The following is an 18,666-nucleotide window of genomic DNA, read 5'->3' on the forward strand; positions in this document are numbered from 1 at the left end:
CATAAAATTATAAATTGTCCTAATTTTCTTTTAAACTATAAAAAATTATCATTGTCTCATAATAACAAAAATACCCTTAATAAAAATAAAAATTGAAAGAAAAACAAAATAGTGACCCAAGAATGTGGGTCTTCACAAATTGTTTTTTTCTTTCCAAATTTAAAAGAATAGTTTTGTCTTTTTCAAAAATTGTTAAAGATGATTTTTGACTTTATGCGACACAAAAGTGGTACATTAACAAATTTTAGTAATTTAGAAAGACATAGAAGCAATCTATTATTTTGGGAGGAGCAACATTGACAATAGTAGTTCAACTGAGCATATCTACTTTTTCTAAAAAAAAAAAAATTGTGTGATGGACTAACCTATCTAAATAGCGAGACAAGCCTCAGGAAGGGCGAAAGCGGGTCCCTCCAAAAACAAAATAGTTAAGAAAATGAATTTTCGTCTTTGAATTTGTTAAAAAAAATAAATAAATAGTTTAGTGTTTTTTTTTCTTATTTTGGCCCTTAGAGAAAAAAGTTTGATACAATCAGGTTTTTTTAAAGTTAAATTTCTAATTCGGACATGGATACCAATAGTTTTTTTTTTTTTTTCAATCGATACATATAATCTCTGTTTACATGTGTATGCACACATTTACGTAAAATAAAAGAAAACAATTTTTAAATTTAATTTCATAAAAGGAGTCATGGATAGTAAAAGTCAATTCTTTGCCTCCCTCTCCACTGAGTGGTAATTTGAAGCTACTTAATTACCTTTAAATGACCTTCTTCACTTTATACCGATAACTTTATTTTACTATGCTCCATGGCCATTTCATCAATCACTAAAGACCCTAAAGATGCTTTACTTTACACAAAAACAGAACGATTCACCTCAGATTTAGTCTGCTTTCATTCTTTTCCATTTACGGTTTAAAATTTGTCAGTCATTTAGATTTTTGTACACTTTTCACAAAATCTTTTGCATTTTAAAAGTATTCTCAAAATTCATGTGAAAAAAAAAATAAAATTACTCTCGACATTTAAAATAAAAAATGGGGTATTTTAAAAATTTTGATAAGATTTAATGAAAAATTTAAGCAAAATGAGGTAATTAAAAGAGATTGAAAGTTTGATACCTTAATTGAGAGTTTTTAAAATTTGAGAATAATATTTAAACGGGTGAAAGTTCAAGAAAATTTTCAAAATTTTACCCCAAATTTTATAACTATTTTCACTACAAAGCCTCCACAAACTCATGTAGCATCTTTTTCTGTGTTAAATTGTCAATTACTATATCATCAACTTATTTTTTTTATTAGTAATTGTTACATCGCCATATCAGTCTGACATGCTTTTGATCAAGCACAAGCAACACTAAAATAGGAAAAATAACTCGAATTCAAAGAAGTACATGTCTATATATGAAAAGGTACACAGGTAATTATCTTTATTAGCATCGTCACAAAAGTACTGTGAATTATTTAATGCCATCAGAGAGACCTCACAGACTTCCGCAAACTCCCTCTAGAGTAATCTTGGAGTAACATATCTTTGCAAGTGAGGTGTTCATAGGTATAAGTCAATATCAACCAAAAATTCTTTTAAAAAAACCAAACTGAATAATTGCAAAATGAAGCATGAATCTAAACTTAAACACATTATAATGTCATCCAAGACCACTTCCAATATCATCTAAGAGATAAAAAATAAAAAATAAAAAACTCTTGAAATATAATTAAATGTCATTAATTACGCTAATTTAATGACTGGTTTTTTAAGTAAGAACCGGTTTACTCTTAAAAAACCGGTTTAACATTAAAATAAAAAAGGTTCATGCCATATGTCGCAATATTAAGACACTTTTGAGAGTGATATATATATATATATATATATATATATATATATATATATATATATTCCACACAAAAAAAAATTGAAATTGCACTCTAATATTTATTTTAATTAATCAAAACTTCATTGACTTCTTATAATTGCATTTGACCCTGCATGAAATATCTATTGTGAAGTTAAAGTTATGAAATTACTATCACTTTAATCCACTATCTCTTTATCCTTGAGTTTTGATTTAATCTCTTGATTATTCTTATACTCTTTAAATCATATTTCATTTAGTTGATTTAATTTTAGTAACTTCTTATTAAAATACTCTCAAGATGATATTTCATATCTCTTTGGCTAAAATCAAAGTGATTATGAATTCCATTTAAGGATTAGTGTTTCTATAACGCTACATGTAATTACTTAACATACCAAGACTTTGACCATGAAAGATTTCACTCCTAAATGTATCAAAGTGGCCACTACAATTCCCATTTTCAGTTCACATTTCTTTGAGAATTAATAGTTAATATTATAAGTAATCGTGAGTTCAATTTATTCTTATTAATAGTATTTCATAAAATAACAATTCATGTGGTCTATGCATTGTAACTACATCAACATATAACTAAGAAGTCTCAATTTCCATGACATATCATCATTATACGTGACTTAAATCTTCTGCATAAATCTCATTAACAAACCTAAATTATATTTAGGCTCCGTTTACTTCGACGTAAAATAGTTTCTTTCGTAAAATATTTTCAAGAAGTCAATTTTTCCTGAAAATATTTTCCGTCGAAAACATTTTACGGCGTTTACCTTTCACACGGAAAATAATTTTTTTTAATATCATTTTTTTATATATATTTTTTTTCCAATAAGGTCCCCACTAGGACTTGCACGAGACTTGACCGGGACACGCCCAGGACCTGCCCGAGATTTGACCGGGACACGCTCAAGACCCGCCAGGGACCTAACCAAGACCCTTTCGGGACTTGACCGGGATGCGCCCGGGACCTGCCCGGGACCCGCCTGGGATCTGACCGGGACTTGACCGGAACCTGCCTGAGACTTGATCGAGACCCGCCTGGGACTTGACCGGGACCCGTCCGGGACCTGACCAGGACCCGTACGGAACCTGACCGGGACTTGACCGGGACTTGCTCGGGACCCGCCCAGGACTCGCCCGGGACTTGACTGGGACTTGACCGGGACTTGCCCGAGACTTGACCGGGACCCGCCTGTGACTTGACCGGGACTTGCTCGGGACCCGCCCGGGACCTGACCGAGACTTGAGCGGGACCTGCCCGAGACTTGACCAGGACACGCTCGAGACCCGCCAGGGACCTAACCAAGACCCTTCCGGGACTTGACCGGGATGCGCCCGGGACCTGCCTGGGACTTGACCGAGACCCGCCTGGGACCTGACTGAGACCCGTCCGGGACCTGACCGGGACCCGTACGGAACCTGACCGGGACTTGCTCGGGATCCGCCCAGGACCCGCCCGAGACCTGACAGGGACTTGACCGGGACCTGCCCGAGACTTGACCGGGACCCACCCGGGACTTGACCGGGACTTGCTCGGGACCTGCCCGGGACCTGACCGGGACTTGACTAGGACCTGCCCGAGACTTGACCGGAACTCGCTCAGAACTTGACTGTACCTGCCCGGGACCTAACTGGGATCGACCAAGTCCCGATCAGGTCCTAGTCAAGTCCTGGGCAGATCCGGGGCAAGTCTTGGTCAAGTCCCGGGCGGGTCCCGGGAAAGTCCCAGTCAGGTCTCGGGCAGGTCCCGGACAAGTCCCAGTTAGGTCCCGTCGGGGTCCCAGGCGGGTCTCGGTCAGGTCCCGAGCAGGTCCCGGTCAAGTCTCGGACAGGTCCCGGGCGGGTCCCAGTCAAATCCTGGTCAGGTCCGGGTCAAGTCCTGGGAGGGTCTCGGTTAGGTCCCAGGCAGGTCTTGGGCGAGTCCTAGTCAAGTCTCGGGCGGGTCCCGGTCAAGTCTCGGGCAGGTCCCAGTCAGGTCCAGGCGAGTCCCGGGAGGATCCAGGGCGGGTTCCGGGCAAGTCCCTATGGGGTCCTGGGCAGGTCCCGGTCAAGTCTCGGGCAGGTCCCGGTCAAGTCCCGAGCGGGTCCCGGTCAAGTCCTAGTCAGGTCCAGGTCAAGTCCCAGGAGGGTCCCGATCAAGTCCCGGGCGAGTCCCGGGCAAGTCTCAGGCGGGTCCCGATTAGGTCCTTGTCAAGTGTCGGGCGGGTCCTAGGCAAGTCCCAGGCGGGTCCCGGTCATGTCCTGGTCAGGTCTCGGGCAAGTCCCAGTCAAGTCCCGGTCGAGTCCCAGTTAGGTCCTGGGCGGGTCCCGGTCAGGTCCTGGGCAAGTCCCGGTCAAGTCCCGGTCAAGTCCCGGGCGGATCCCGGTCAAGTCTCGGTTAGGTCCCGGGTAGGTCCCTCTGGGTTCCCAGGCAAGTCCCGGGTGGGTCCCCGTCAAGTCCCGGGTAGGTCTCGAGCAATTACCGGTCAAATCCCGATCAGGTCCCTAGCGGGTCCCAGTCAAGTCCCGGGTGGGACCTGGTCAAGTCCCGACGAGATTGTATGGGGGTCTTGGCAAGATCCATCAATTTAAGAATGAGATGCTCATAGTCGGAAAATGGTTTATGGTACCATTTTCCTAAAATTAAAGAAGAATTTTCGGTCAAAAGGAAAATATTTTCCGTTGACCACTATTTTACGTCGAGGTAAACACCGTAAAATACGAAAATCATTTTCTAAAAACTATTTTACATCGAAGTAAACGGAGCCTTAATGTAAATTAGACTGCACGTATATAATATGAAATGTCCAATATTAACATAAGAAATTAATCCCCTTTTTTTACTCGCTCTCTCCCTGAGCTCCTCTAGAACCCGAGTTCTTTCCTCTCTACTTCTTTCCTTTTCCTTCTCTAATCTCTTCTCCTTTCCTTTGTTATGGATTTCTCATCTCAAAACATAGACTCCCTTATAGCACAAACAGCTGCTCTAACATGGGAGGACCCTTCCTCTCAGCTAGAAACTCTCCCCTCTGAACTTGTTAATGATGAACTTCTACCTTTGGTAGGACAAGTCATTTCCCAAAAAACTCAAAACAATCAATCTGTTAATGCAGCCCTGACCAAAGCCTGGTTCTTTGCCATTCCTTTCTCGTTTGCTGTCCTTGGCCCAAACACATATCTGTTCAAATTTTCTGAGAAGGACCACATTTCCAGAATTCGCAATCAAGTCTGGAATGTTAATGGGTTCTTGTTAGCTTTACAAACTTGGTCCCCCACAGCTACTCTAGGTGAACTCTCCTTAAAAGAAGTTCCTTTCTGGATCCAAGTTCATGGTCTCCCTCTACACAACTTGTCTATCAAAAATGCCATTGCTATTGGGAAAGGACTGGGTCACCTTGTGAAAGTTGAAGATGCTAGTGGAGCTGATACCCCTTTTCGCAGCTATCTAAGGCTTCTTGTTGATGTGGATATAAGTAAGCCTCTAAATCCAGGGTTTTTCTTCACCAGGAATGATGGAACTTCCACCTGGATCAGTCTGAAATACGAAAGATTGGATGTCTATTGCACTGAATGTGGAAAGATTGGCCATAAACATTTCTCATGCCTATCCCCTCAAGCTGCCAGAGTTCCTTCCAGGTACCAAATCTCTCTCAAAGTTAACATTTTTTCTAACCTGCTTCCTTTAAATACGACTCATCATGAAGAAAAACACCAAACTTCGTCTTCCCCTCTCAGAATTGATCCCACTCAGCCATGCATGCCAAGCACTCAACCCCATGCAAACCAGCTAGATATCCGCCTGACACCTCAACAACCCTCTCTCATATCCCATACCCCTAGATCTGTTACTTCCCTTACACAAGACACTCCCTCTCAAAATATCCCTAGTCCAATCCCTCCTACTGCCACAAGATTGGACAACCCTCTGGAGAAAACATTAAATGCCTTATCCTTGTTTCAGAAACCTACTCAACTATTTTCTTCTAAACTTTCTCATCACTCAACTAACAAGTTAGTCTCCAACCACTCTTTGGACTCTAACTTGATGGATATCTCCCAATATAGGCCCACCAATATCCTCTCACATGACCCAGCTCAAACTGCCCAACTCAAGCCCATTTCTTCTGAATATTTAAACACAATCCACTCACCAGACCCAGCTAAAACTTCTCAACACAAGCCCATTTCTCCTGACAATTTAAACACAACGGCTTCTATCAATATCCCTTCTTCCCCTTCTGTTCCCACCAAATCCAGCCACACTTCAACCCAATACATAAGGAAATCTCCCTACAATATTCGTCCCCCCAAAAAACCCACCTTACCATCTCTAGAGAATTCTCATTCTCCCCCTCACTCTCCCCCATCAAGCCCTCCTTCTTCTCCCACTCATCAGATCAATAAGAAAAGAACTAGACTGTCAGATTTAGCCTTTCCCTCAAAAAAACGTCCTGGTGCTTCCACTACTAATGTTGAACATCCTAACCAACCCCATTCTCAATCCCCTGTTTTCACCCCAAGTTCTTCTGAAAAGCTCCCAGCTCGTTCTATTTTTAGAGCTGCTAGAAAAGGGAAAAACAAACTTGTTTCAGTAGTTGTGGCTGCTGAAGTTGACTCTGTGAAAAAGGGGGGCTTTGTTAAGCCTCCCCAGCACCAATGAAAATTATATCCTGGAACTGCAGGGGCCTCTCTCGGCCTGCTGCAGTTCGAAGTTTGAGGATGTTGATCCGGGATCAATCTCCTGATGTTCTTTTCCTCTCTGAAACTAAATCTCCTCCTCCCCAAGTCTCTGCTACTTTGAACAGGCTTGGTTTTTTTCACATGACTCAAGTTGCTCCCTCTGGTTCTAGTGGTGGTTTGGTTCTCTCTTGGCGTCCTGGAGTGGACCTTGAATGTTTTGTTTCAAACAAGAACAACATTTCAGCTTGGTGCTTTTCTGATCCTCCTAATTCTCCTTGGATTCTCTCTTGTGTGTATGGTCCTCCTGATAGAAGGGACAGATTGGCTTTTTGGGACTCTTTTGCCTCTGTTGGTGATCTTTTTGAAGCGTCTTGGCTTTGTATAGGAGACTTAAACTCAATTTTGGATCAATCTGAGAAGCTTGGTGGGAGACCTGTGGCAAGCTCTTCCCACTGCCCTTTTAGAAGCTTCATTGAACGTTTTGGAATGATTGATTTAGGATTTGCTGGAAATCCTTTTACTTGGTGCAATAATAGACAAGGCTTGGATACTATTAAAGAAAGGTTGGATAGAGGTTTGGCTTCTCCAAATTGGATTCATCTTCACCCTAAATACTTCTTACTACATCTCCCTGCTCTAAACTCTGACCATAACCCCATTTCTCTTAATACCAACTACTCTTCCTGCTTCTTGCCTAGGCCTTTTAGGTTTGAGGAATTTTGGACCAAAGACAGTTCTTGTGGTCAAATTATAGAAGCTGCTTGGCAGAAAATTGTTCCTGGAATCCCTGCCACTTGCCTTCCTAAGAAACTCAAAAACACCAAATCTGCCTTGCTAAAATGGAACTCTCAACATTTTGGTAATATTCATAAGAAGATTAAGGCCACTCTTCTTCTCTTAGACACAGTCCAACAATCCCCTCCCTCTCCCTCCTCTTTTGATAAGGAAATAAGTTTGAAGTTGGATTTGGAGAATCTCCTAAGCAAGGAAGAGATCCTATGGCGCTCAAAATCCAGAGAAAGTTGGTTGACTTGTAAGGACCTTAACACCAAGTATTTCCACACTTCCACTCTCATCAGAAGAAGATCTAATGCAGTGAACTTTCTCAAGTTGGGTCCAGGAAATTGGGTTTCCTCTAGAGCTGAAATTGGTGGACATTTCACAGCTCACTTCTCCAATCTGTTCACTTCTTCAAACTCTCCCATTGAGGCTGAAATGCTGGACTTATTCTCTCCTATTATCACTGAGGAGGAGAATGTTACCTTATGCTCCATTCCTTCTGAGGAAGAGATTTTCGAAGCTTTAGCAAGTCTTGGCTCTACCAAAGCCCCTGGACCAGATGGTTTTACTGCTCTATTCTACAAGAAATACTGGTGTCATGTCAAAGTGGATGTTCTGAATTGCATTTGGAATTTCTTTAAGAACAATTTTTTGATGAGGGATCAGAATCATACTTTTCTAGCTTTGGTTCCTAAACTTAGTGGCTCTCACACTGCTCACCAATTCAGACCTATAAGCCTTTGCAACATTGTCTACAAGATCATTTCTAAAATCCTGGCTAACAGATTGAAAATCTTTCTTCCTAGAATAATATCTCCTCTTCAGTCAGCTTTTGTTCCAAAGAGGAATATTCAAGACAACACGATCCTGGCCCATGAGCTTCTTCATTCTTTCAAATCCAAGAGAGGCAAAGGGGGTTACATGTTCCTCAAGATGGACATGGAGAAGGCTTTTGATAGAATGGAATGGACTTTTCTCTTGTCTATAATGGAACAACTGGGGTTCAACCCCATTTGGATCTCCTGGGTCAGAATCTGCATCTCCTCTTCCTCCTTCTCTATTTTGCTGAATGGTAGTCCTTTTGGTTTATTCTCCCCTGAGAGAGGGTTGAGACAAGGAGACCCCCTCTCTCCTTTTCTTTTTATTCTGGGTTCTGAAGTCTTCTCCAGACTTATGTTCAAAGAGGAAAAGAATGGTTTTCTTAAAGGCCTTCGGATAGCAAGGAACTGCACTGCTATTCATCATCTTTTATTTGCTGATGACTTACTCATTTTTGGGAAAGCTACTGTGTCTGAAGCTACTTGCATCAAATCTTGTCTGGATAAGTATTGTAGATGGTCTGGTCAGTCCATCAATGCTGCAAAATCCTCCACTCGTTTCAGTAAAAACACCAATCCCTGCACTTCAGAAGCTATCTCCAATATTATTCCTTACCCCTCCAACCCTTCCAGCTCTCTTTATCTTGGTTTACCAATTCTGATGGGGAACTCAAAGAAAAGAGCCTTTCAAGGTTTTATTGACAAGGTTCTTGGAAGAGTTGAAGGTTGGAGAGCCAAAACTTTATCTCAAGCTGGCAGATTAGTTCTCATTAAGTCAGTTGCTGCTGCACTTCCCTCTTATGCCATGAGCACTTTCTTGCTTCCTAAAAGCTTTTGCTCTGATCTTGATAAGATTTTCAAAAAATTTTGGTGGGGTTTCCCAGCAAAAAAGTCTAAAAACCTGACTTTGATGGCTTGGGACTCTATTTGCCTTCCAAAGGTTTTAGGTGGTTTAGGCATCAGGAAAATGAGAGAAGTTAACTTGGCTCTTATCTCCAAGTTAGGCTGGAAACTTCACTCTAATGCAGATTCTTTATGGGTTTCTCACTTGCGAGGTAAGTATCTTCACTCTAGCTCTTTTCTCTCCCCCTCATCCATTTCTTCCTCATCATGGTTATGGAAAGGCATCCTGAAAACTCGTTCTTTTATCTCCAAAGGTGCCTGTAACAGAATCCATAGCTCCTCCTCTCTCCCTATTTGGAGCTCCTCTTGGATTCCTACCATTCCATCTTTCATTCCTTCCCCCTCTCCTCTTTTGCTTAGGCCCCTTCCCAATCTTCTAGTTTCTGATCTTTTCTGTCATGATCCCACTTCCACTGCTTATTCTTGGAACTATCCTCTTCTCCACTCTCTTTTTGATTCTGTTAGTATTAAGGAAATTGTTAAAATCAACTTTTCCTCTCCCTCTTCTGATAAGCTTCTCTGGACCCCCTCTGCAAATGGCTGTTTTTCAACTAAATCTGCATATAATCTCATCAGTAGCCAGAGATTTTCTACTGAAAACTCTCCTCTTTCTCCAGCTCAATGGAAGCTTCTCTGGAATCTCAATCTTAATGATAGATTGAAACTTTTCCTTTGGAAAATTGCTTGGGATATTGTCCCCTCCAAGATTAGGTTAAACTCTGTTTTCCCCATTCCCCCTGCTACCTTAGTTTGCCCCTTATGCAATGTGGAAGAGGACTCCCTCTCTCACCTCTTCTTCAGTTGCTTTTTTGCTAGAATATCTTGGAGATCCTCTCCTTGGCCTCTAGACTCGTTGAAATGGTCCTCTCTCAGCCTCTCTGAATGGATCAAAGGTATTTTAACTCCTCATACATCTTTTGGCATTCCTCTTGCAGACTCACATTTGTTCCAGATTTATGCTGCTGTTTTTTGTGATCTGCTTTGGATTTCCAGAAACCAAGCTGTTCATAATGGTGTTTTCCCTGAAGCCTCCAAGCTGGCTGCAAACATCAACCGTGTCTCCTTGGAACATTTAGCAGCCTGGACTTCAAAGTCACATCCAATCAAGGAGCTATGGTCTCCTCCTCCTACAGATTACTTCAAGATAAATTTTGATACAGCCATCAGAGATAACTTCTCTACTCAAGCAGCTGTCTGCAGAGACTCCAAAGGCCAGATCATCAAAATCCTCTCCCAAGTTAGGCCCACTTGTAGTCCTTCGTATGGAGAAGCTCAAGCAGCCCTCTTGGCTGGTTCCCTGGCAGCTTCCATGCACCTTGATAAGTTCATACTAGAAGGGGACTCCTCTATTGTTATTTTATCTTTACAGAATCCATCTAATGTATTGGATTGGCATCTTGAACATGTAATCTTTGAAACTTTATCTATTTTTCCAGCCTCCTGTATTTGGAAAGCCAGAAAAGTTAACAGAAGTGCGAACTTCTGCGCCCATCATGTGGCATATAGGGCCGCGGCAAGAGTTTTCTCGGGCTGCATTCCCTCCTTATTCTCCCCTCCCCTCTCTATTCCCATATGTAGTGGAAAAGATCCACCCCCTTCTTGTCCCTCTTTGTGAGGGTTTGTGTTCTGTTGGCTCCTTTCTATAAAGTGGTTTGTTACAAAAAAAAAAAAAATGTCCAATATTATAATAATTTAAGAAAACAAACAATTTTTTATTAAAAAAAAAAACACAAAAATGTCGTACAAATCAAATCGGTCTCCTGGTGAGTGCAAACAAATCAACACCCAACTGCCCAGACTATACGTTACTTGTCTAAGCAATTAATAATGATGATGTTTGTGGTCGTGGTTAGGCGGCATGCCAAGTTGCCAACAGAGGCGGGCGGAGTGCTGCCTCAGCAAAACGTCCAATTCCTTCTTCATTATTAGAGAGAGAGAGGAATTCTATAAAATGGCATGCTTCCATGGGCAGTGGACTAGTGAGAAGGAATTAGTAGCTAGATTGGCTTCAAAGACGAGGGAAATCAGTTGCTTCCAAAAAGAAAAAGAAGAAGAAAAAAAATGCAGAAAAGGACACGTATTCTCCTTTCTGCTCATGGGATATTTTCTTTTTTCGTTTTCTTATAGCAAGTGTCAGCGTCCTCAGCCTCATCTGCTAATCACCTCAGGTAGCTGGTCAAGCACTTGCTAGCCATGCCATCTTTTACGACGAAGAATTGTCTTCTGTAGTTGTTTCTTCTTGTTGTAATCCCTGGAGATATTAGTTTGCAGAAGCCGCCATGGGAGGCACCCAGTTGCTGCTTTTTCTTGCTTTCTTTTCTGCTGGAATGCATCTCATTAACTCGCTTACAGATCCTCGTGATGGTAGGCACACACCATGTTTGTTGTTGTTTTTGTATTCTTTGTGCACACCATTTATATGTGTCTTCTCTCTCTCTCTCTCTCTCTCTATATATATATATATATATGTTCTTTCATTTTGATCTGTCGCCCTGATTTGTAGAATGTTTGCCTTTCTTTCTCTGTAGAATTGTCTTACCAGCACGATGTTGTCTGTATGATAAAAAATATATTATTTGTCATTGTTCTTGAGGTACTCTTCGATTAGAGGCTGAAGGTTACTAGAAATTGCATGATCTGCTATAGCTCTACTGTGTACAACATTTTTAACGAGTTTACTGACAAACAATCTCATAGCTAGAATTGTAAAAAGTGTTAAAAAGTAATGATCAAGTAACTAAATTTATCTATTCCTATTTGTTTAAGTTTTTTAGATAACTGATAATTTGACAAAATGATAATGAGTTAAGAAAATACATGATGAACTATAAACCTCAAGGAGTTGGCTCAAGTATATTAGGTTTAAGGTTTGAATTCTTTTAGGTGCAAACTATTCTTTAGGGCCACGCCCGTTTGAGAAGTTAGAGTCTTAGCTGATCCATATGAAAAGAGTGCTTTGCATAGGTATGAGGTTTGCCTGATATAAGTGGATGCATGAAGTGACCCTACCTTGAATGATTCCTTGTCATAAAAAAAAATTTAAAAAGAAAAATCGAATAAATACATTTTGAAATTGAATTTTTTTTTTTTTTTTGATGAAAAATGGGAATATGCTAAACTGGAAGAACTTTGCACATGTCAAAATTCACGATCTTATATGACAAACTTACATGGTGATGATATTTTCATTTGGGGGTAGCTACCTGGTAATAGTGCAAGAGAGTAGTGAAAGTAATGTGATACAAATTTTGTGTAAAAGTCATTCAATTTCATACTAGATGAACTGCGTTTGATTCCATACTTGACGTGATGGTTGGCTCTAATGCCATATGATACAAACGTTGCATAGAACTTATCACCCTTGAAAACCGATTTATAACAAGTGGATGTCCAAAACTTTATATGCATATGATTAAAATTGTACTTAAACCATTTGAGACACTTAAGATTGTAATGTAAGGCAATGGTGACGGTAGTGTTTATTTTGTATTATCTATAGCTAGTACTGCTAACTCCCATCTATACTTTCTACTGTCAAATTTATCCCACATATAGTTTCCTTGTATCAAGCATATGATAAAATTTATATTGGTGCAGCCTCTGCACTCCAATCCCTGAAGGAGTCGTGGGAGCACACACCACCAAGCTGGCGAAATTCACATGATCCTTGTGGAACACTCTGGGAAGGAGTTACTTGCAACAATTCTCGGGTGACTGCATTGTAAATATATTTCTATTACTTACTGCCTCCATTTCTTAGTTTTTCTTGAACATTTAATCTTCCTTGTCCCCCTTTTGTTTTTTTTTTTTTTCAATTATTCTCAGGGGATTATCAACCATGGGCCTCAAAGGGCAACTCAGTGGTGACATTGGAGAGCTCTCTGAACTGAGATCCTTGTGAGCATTCTTCTTCTTCTTCTTCTTTGAACCATTGCAAATACCTGCATCAAGTTTCCAACAGATAACAAGTTGTACAATAAACCAGATTCTTCTGCTCTGTTTTTTATTGACATGTCTCATTCTTAATTAGCATGTCTGTTCTGTTCTGTTCATTGAAGTGGTGATATTATTCAATTTCCAGGGACCTGTCATATAACCGAGGTCTCACAGGTCCCCTGTCTCCACGGCTGGGAGATCTACAAAATTTGAACATCTTGTAAGATCCAATAATAAGCAAGCTCATTTTCCTATCACCCCTCCATCCAACTCTTTTAAGTAATTTATATATTTCAATACACTGAGACAAGCATGTACTTTTTTGTTTTTCATCTTTCAGAATCCTAGCTGGCTGTGGCTTCAGTGGTGATATTCCAGATGAGTTGGGGAAGCTTGCTGAGCTGTCCTTCCTGTAAGATCTGCCGAAGTTATCTCATAGAACTTCATGAATGAATATGGCAGTGCTTTTTTTTTTTGTTGCTTTGCCTGCTTTATTCAGCACTACACTCCCTCCCAGGGCTCTCCATTCAAACAACTTCACTGGAAACATACCTCCATCTTTGGGGAATCTCTCCAAACTCTACTGGCTGGACCTGGCAGATAATCAGTTGACAGGACACCTCCCAATATCAACCCCCACTACCCCAGGCTTGGACCTCCTTCTGAAGATTAAACACTTGTGAGTTTTTTTTTTTTTTAATTTTTTTTTTAATATATTTAGAACATTGATTTTGGCACAAACAATAGCTTGATTCCTACAAACTTGCAGCCATTTCAACAAGAACCAGCTTTCAGGTCCCATTCCAGCCGAACTTTTCAGCTCTAAGATGGTACTGATACACGTGTAAGCTGCTGATACCACCCATCTGTTTGTATTCAATGTTTTTATGTTTTTTTCCTTCTAAATGTTTGTGGTTGAATGGCAGATTATTTGATAGCAACCAACTTTCTGGAAGTATCCCATCAACATTGGGACTTGTACAGACTCTTGAGGTTCTGTGAGTAAAACCCACCTTAATTCAACCTTTTTCAGCTACACCTTTTCTTCACTAAATGTCCTAATTCCCTCACATTCATTGGAGTTACACTGTTCCAAATTGCGACAGTCGGCTCGACAGAAATGCTCTGACAGGAGATGTCCCATCAAATCTGAACAACCTTACAAACATCAAGGAATTGTGGGTATTTACTTCTTAGCAGTATGTAGTGATGATGTTTTAGAATAATCATATTGGAGGTTACTTAGCTTTCTTGTTCATGCTGTTGTGTCTTCCTTAGGAATTTAGCCCAAAATGATCTGACTGGCCCTTTTCCAGACTTGAGTAAAATGACCGCCCTCTATTATGTGTAAGTGGATGACATGGGGTTGCCATTTGTGGTTTTCCATTTCTCTAGCTTGTTCTTTTCATGAACTGAAGAACCTTACTCGATGGCTTATTTTTACAGGGACCTTAGTAACAACTCCTTTGACCCATCCGAAGCTCCAGCTTGGTTCTCAGCCTTACCATCACTCACCACTCTGTAAGTCTTTAGTAGGTCGAAGATCTGAGCTCATTTGCTAATGCTTTTTAGGAAAAAAGCAAAAGCATAACAAACAATTCAACACACAAAATACTAAAAACTTCATTTATATTTATGTCACACAATGAAAAAGCTAAAAAGACATATTCTAAAATGCGTAGCTAACGATCCCCGAAACTCTCCCTGCATCTCTCAAAAAGATCATGCACATAAAAGATCCAATAACTCTCTTGACTAGCATAGGCTAATGTGTGATTTGTGGCACAGGGTTATGGAATATGGAAAACTTCAAGGGCCTGTCCCGCAAAAACTCTTCAGCTTTCCACATATACAGCAAGTGTAAGTTCTGATTTGTACAGGAGGGAGCATTAGAATTTGACAATAAAGAGAAACTGTAAGTTTGACAATCCAATTCCTTTACATTCTCAGGAAATTGAGGAACAATGAATTTAATGAAACATTGAACATGGCTAAAGACATCAGCCCACAATTGCAGCTTGTTGATTTGCGAAACAACCAAATAGATGCAGCAACGCTTGGCGCTGCTTACACAAAGATATTAATGTGAGAGAGCTTATGGCCTTTAATCTTCAGCTTGAATGATATTTGTATTTTCTCCTAGTTATCAACCTTATTTGTAAATTTTACATACTTCAGATTGATTGGAAATCCAGCGTGTTCTTCCGCTATTCTCTCGAATAGCAAATCCTGCCAGAGTCAGGAACAAACTACAAAGCCCTATTCTACCAGCCTTGCTATTTGTGGGAGCAAATTATGCCCACTTGATCAGAAACTCAGCCCTCAGAGTTGTGAATGTGCTTATCCATATGAAGGAATATTATACATCAGAGGACCCTTTTCCAGGGAATTGTCCAATGTAACTTTGTTTCAGTTACTTGAAAAGACCCTGTGGATTAAACTGGGCCTCACTCCCGGTTCTGTTTCTCTTCAAAACCCCCACTTCAATGTTGATGACTATCTTCAAGTGCATCTGGCTCTCTTTCCAGCAGAAGGAAAATATTTTAATAGATCAGAGATTCAGAGAATTGGGTTTGATCTGAGTAAACAAACTTTCTACCTGCCTGAGTTCGGACCCTTCTATTTTATAGCATCTCGTTATGTTTTTCAAGGTTGTTCAAATCACATCTCCTTATACTCTCATCTCTCATCTCTCTCTCTCTCTCTCTCTCTCTTTTCTTCTCTGACAAAGGTATATTTTTCTTCAGACTCAGACAAAGGAACTTCCATTAGCACTGGTTTGATTGTTGGGATAGCAGTTGGCAGTGCCATTTTGGTTCTGGTCCTTCTGGGGGTAGGGACATACGCTGTTCGGCAAAAGAAACGTGCAGAAAAAGCCATTGGAATGAGTAGACCATTCGGTAATTACTACATAAAATATTTGTTATTGTGTAGTCCAAGATTCAGGCATCTATATGTTGTAAGGAGATTAAACACCAGACAAATTGTTGGCTTGTGTGGCTAATCTTCACTCTCTTCCAGCTTCCTGGGCATCAAGTGGCAAAGACACTGGCGGTGCACCACAATTAAACGGAGCACGATGGTTCTCTTATGATGAACTCAAAAAGTGCACCAACAATTTCTCTGACAGTAATGAGATAGGCTATGGAGGGTATGGCCAGGTAAATTTCCCAGTATTTAATCTGTTCTTTTCTATTTTTTCTGACCATCCTAGTATTTAATCAACACCAGTCGCTGCTTGCTGATGTTTTTATGGTTCTCCCTAGGTTTATAGAGGGATACTCTCTGATGGACAAGTTTTGGCAATCAAAAGAGCTCAGCAAGGATCAATGCAGGGTGGACTCGAGTTCAAGACTGAAATTGAGTTGCTTTCGCGAGTTCATCACAAGAATCTTGTTGCCCTTGTGGGTTTTTGTTTTGAACAAGGAGAGCAGATGCTAGTCTATGAATTTATGCCTAATGGGACGCTTAGGAATAGCTTGGCAGGTACAATTCACTTTATTTCAATCAACCAAAAGGTTATTTGAATAATCTACACTGTATATCCACAATCTATGAGAACTTAGTTCTTTGGTAATAGCCAAATACTTCTTTTCAAAGTCTAATAGGAAACTATTTGCATAAATATGAGTTGTAGGGAGATCTAACATTCATCTTGATTGGAAGAGAAGACTCCGCGTTGCACTTGGCTCAGCTAGAGGACTAGCTTACCTACATGAGCTTGCTAATCCTCCCATAATCCACAGAGATGTTAAGTCCACCAATATTCTATTGGATGAAAATTTAACAGCAAAAGTTTCAGATTTTGGGTTGTCTAAACTAGTATCGGACACTTCCAAAGGGCATGTTTCCACTCAAGTTAAAGGCACACTGGTAAGTAATACCACAGAATCTCTTACTTTATATAGTTCTTCAATCTGATATGTTTCAGTGAGCAGTTACCTTGTCTTCCTGCATTTAAAAAAAGTAGGAGAGACAAACAAAATTAATCAAACTATTCAAGCAAAGATTAATTTTCATATTGCTAGAACAGTTTCTTAGTGCCAGACGCTTGATTAACTCACATTTGTAAAAAGAGAGAATGTAAGCATGAGAGCCCGCCGGTCGGTGTCAGTGGGGATAACTTTGATGCATAAGTCAGTATGGTGTTTAAAAAGAAATATAAATGCACTTAAGTCTGAGTTTTGAGCTTAGTTCTAAAAGTCCGTCTTACTTTGTTGGAGCTTATCATTTATAATATTATGAGTATGACTGCTTCCATGCCATGTTCGAGCCTGGTCGTGGGATTTTCCTCCACAATGGCTTAGGCTTAAGCACCCTACATCCCTTATTTAAGATTGTATTTTGCATGATGGGTTTGAATGTGGTTACTTGTCTTGGTGTGCACTTCATGACTATCAAAGCAGATCCCTTGTTGCTCATGGCACAAGTGGAACCGGGCCTTTGAATCCGCTTTTTACTTACTAACCAGTTTTGGGCCTTCCTAGGTGTGTTTTGTGGGCCGTGTAGCCTCGTCGGCCCAAATCCAACACATATTAACAACAGCTTCATTTTTCATTTTCATGCATGCTTTTATTAAAATTCAAAGTAGATTCTCCATTAACAGGAATCTCTATTGAATTTCATTTGCAAACTGGCTTGTGCTTGCAGGGTTATATGGATCCAGAATACTACTTGACTCAACAATTAACTGAGAAGAGTGATGTGTACAGTTTTGGAGTGGTTATGCTTGAACTGGTAACAGCAAAGCAACCGATCAAGAAGGGAAAGTACATCGTCCGGGAGGTGCAAATGGCGATGGATAAGAACGATGAAGAACACTATGGCTTGAAGGACATGATGGATTCATCCATCAGAAACACACCTAATCTTATAGGGTTTGGAAGGTTTTTGGAGCTGGCCATGCAATGCCTTGAAGATACAGCTGCAGACCGTCCTACAATGAGTGAAGTGGTAAAGGCCATTGAGACTATCTTACAGAATGACAGCTTGGCTACAGACTCTACTACTTCTGCATCATCATCTGCCACAGACTTTGGAGCTTCAAAGGCTGCTTTTAAGCATCCTTACAATGACTCTTTGCCAAGAAAGGATGTCAGTGGCAGCGATGCGTTTGATTACAGTGGCGGAAACATAATTTCGGCAAAAGTCGAACCCAAGTAGTAGCAAGCATATATATACTCTCTATCTTCTACATTTTGTTTTCCCTGTTTAATTGCTTTTTAGGAAGTGTCTATTGATATATTATGCAGAAAGAAATGTTTGATGTGTATGGAATGCAGAAAAGTTTAATTAGGAAGACAGGAATGTTGGCTTTTTATCACACTTGCTGACCTTAATCTCTTTCTTATGCTTTAAGTCTCATCATTTACCTTCAACTTTCAGCATGTGTCAAATAAATGTTTTTTCCTGTAGGATTCCTAGGGCCACATAAAGGACTTTCTCAGCTACCAAACAGAGAGCAAAGCCATGGTTTGGACTAAGGAAGAGAGAGACAGAGAGATGGGTAATTAGATGAAATTAATGTCATGAAGCTGTCCATGGATAATCCATGGTTGCTATGGCTGAGACTTGGTGTGTAGAGGGACTGCCATTTTCGTGTATTCAATTTGATGTTATATTTTATTGAAGTCGAGGAGACCAACTTGTGCATGTTGTATGTACGATCACTATCTTATCCAAAATCAGTGAA

At 40.4% G+C, this 18,666-nt stretch overlaps 1 protein-coding gene across 2 annotated transcripts; it reads left to right on the top strand.

The window, feature by feature from the left end:
* Positions 1 to 11,041: 11,041 nt before the first annotated feature.
* LOC132183881 (leucine-rich repeat receptor protein kinase HPCA1-like) lies at positions 11,042 to 18,666 on the top strand. 2 transcript variants are annotated; one of them, XM_088518160.1, is made up of 21 exons: positions 11,042 to 11,206; positions 11,303 to 11,402; positions 12,636 to 12,748; positions 12,864 to 12,935; positions 13,120 to 13,194; positions 13,315 to 13,386; positions 13,492 to 13,653; positions 13,744 to 13,818; positions 13,901 to 13,972; positions 14,081 to 14,152; positions 14,253 to 14,321; positions 14,421 to 14,495; positions 14,763 to 14,834; positions 14,925 to 15,059; positions 15,153 to 15,625; positions 15,722 to 15,874; positions 15,996 to 16,135; positions 16,241 to 16,460; positions 16,612 to 16,847; positions 17,625 to 18,133; positions 18,390 to 18,666. In XM_088518160.1, the coding sequence occupies exons 3-21, from the start codon at positions 12,699 to 12,701 to the stop codon at positions 18,406 to 18,408; spliced, it is 2,751 nt and encodes a 916-aa protein (XP_088374286.1). In that variant the 5' UTR covers positions 11,042 to 11,206; positions 11,303 to 11,402; positions 12,636 to 12,698; the 3' UTR covers positions 18,409 to 18,666. The 2 variants fall into 2 exon arrangements, with proteins under 2 accessions (XP_088374286.1, XP_059453327.2); XM_059597344.2 differs by lacking the exon at positions 18,390 to 18,666 and having other exon boundaries at positions 11,042 to 11,402; positions 12,636 to 12,759; positions 17,625 to 18,137.

This window comes from Corylus avellana, chromosome 7 (assembly GCF_965113065.1).
Source record: "Corylus avellana chromosome 7, dhCorAvel1.hap1.2, whole genome shotgun sequence".
In the NCBI taxonomy this organism is placed as follows: Eukaryota; Viridiplantae; Streptophyta; class Magnoliopsida; order Fagales; family Betulaceae; genus Corylus; species Corylus avellana.